The sequence below is a fragment of the Brassica oleracea genome, chromosome C4 (genome assembly GCF_000695525.1).
Source record: "Brassica oleracea var. oleracea cultivar TO1000 chromosome C4, BOL, whole genome shotgun sequence".
NCBI lineage: Eukaryota > Viridiplantae > Streptophyta > Magnoliopsida > Brassicales > Brassicaceae > Brassica > Brassica oleracea.
In genome coordinates this window covers 7,938,565-7,940,393 of record NC_027751.1, presented here as the reverse complement: position 1 = coordinate 7,940,393, position 1,829 = coordinate 7,938,565, and the positions used below count along the sequence as shown (strand labels likewise).

The window sequence follows — 1,829 nt, the reverse complement described above, 5'->3', positions numbered from 1 at the left end:
ATATATATATATATATATATATATATATATATTTAAAATAAATAATCATTAAACACAATAATATAATTAAAACTATTTTATAAAATATAATATCTTTATTAAAATTTAAATAAAATAAAATTTAAATAGTTATACCAAATCAAAAGAAATAAGATTACAAAAATACGTTTATTATTTTTTATAACTATTGAAGTTAAAATATAAATTAATAATGTTGAAATATAAATCAAAATTTTTTTTTAAATAAAAAATGTTATGTTAAAAATTACTATTTCTGGGCATGGCGCCAAAAACTCCTAACTGATAACTTTCGATATTGTCAAGAAATGGAAAAAATAATAATATAGAAAATGTATATTCCAGCGTAATAGGTTTTGTCAACGAAGACGTCAGATAATGGTCAGCAGAATCAGTGGACGCACGAAACAGAGGAAAGAGAAGAATACTTACAAAGTTTGAACCCATCGGAGAGGAACGTCGAGGGAAGCGATGACAACAAGGTCAGCGTCCACGTGGAGACTTCTCAGCGATCTGATCAAAACGCGTGTCGCAACATAAAACTCATAGTCCCTTGGCGTTCCCATGTACATCATCGTTGCGTAGGCGTTCTTATGATCCGGCCGCCGCGTTTTCAAACCCCGATCCTGTACCGCCACCAAAGCGTTTTCAGTGTCTATCGCCGTTTCCTGCGGTTGAAGCAGCTGTCTCTCTCGATATGCTGTCGTTTTGATTACCAGAACGGTTAGGACACAACATAATAACATTAAACCTCTCTGCAAATCCATCTCCGATTTGTCTGAACAATGTCCTAACTGGAACAAATATAAGCAAAAGAATTATTCAGAATTTGATTTTTGTTTTCTCTAAGGAAACTTGTACATGCATTCGCGTATATATACCCACACAATGTATGGAAAGAGAAAAAAAAATGTATGGAAAGAGAGAGGAAGGTTTCTGGGAGCCTGTGAAGGGTTCAAGAGGTATAATGACAAGTGGTCAATGAGAACTGAGAAGTTATTGTAATGATATGTTTTTTTTTTTCTTATACTGATATTTTTATTTTTCATTATAAGAAGAAATTGTTGTGCCATACTAAGAGATATACAAATTATTACACATGTTGATCTTAACAATAAATAAATAATATTAAAAATTAATCATCATTGTGCATTAAAAATTATTAGGTTCAAATTCTAAAAATAATGGTTTATCATCATATAAACAAGATCTGTTCTTTGGTGCAACTAGACTTGTCAGAAAATGCTCGTAAGAAATATTAAATAATCGATTGTTAATTGTTAATATAATAATTTATAATTTGTAGCAGAATAATAAATTAGTATTAGAGTAAACTATAAACAAAAATTTACATCAAATAGTTTTTGATACTTTCAATTTTCAGTTTCAAATTCATATCACCGTTTATCTTCACCTTGATCTCATCCTATCTTCGTTTACAAAAGAAATGTTTATTTCACACTGAAATATATTGATTTTGATTCCAGATTTTAAGAGTAAAACAAAAGCATCTTGCATATATCTTTAGTCACATTTTTTGGACTAGAGAGATGTGACACGCTGTTTAGTCTGTACCGCACACAAGAAGATGTTGAATTACGGTTTGCTTAACTTTGTTTTAATAAAATAACAGGTGATTTTGCAAGTAACCGCATTTTATATTACAAAATTGTTGGCAGCTAGTATTGTGGAAATGGTCAATTGTGGACCACGTGGACTGAGCCGTCTTCGTCCTCTTCGCAAGTGGTGTGCTATCATCATCCTAGTTCATTGTTTTTTTTGGATCAAATCCTAGTTCATTATTTATGTTT

General features: G+C 30.6%; 1 protein-coding gene across 1 annotated transcript in view; it reads right to left on the bottom strand.

Moving 5' to 3' along the window:
- LOC106337432 (putative glucuronosyltransferase PGSIP8) overlaps positions 1-1,001 on the bottom strand; it is a 4,261-nt gene extending 3,260 nt beyond the window's left edge. The window contains exon 1 of the mRNA XM_013776535.1: positions 451-1,001. Coding sequence (XP_013631989.1) covers positions 451-785 — 335 coding nt within the window. The 5' untranslated portion in view covers positions 786-1,001. The remainder of the gene's footprint in view (positions 1-450) is intronic.
- Between the last annotated feature and the right edge of the window lie 828 nt (positions 1,002-1,829).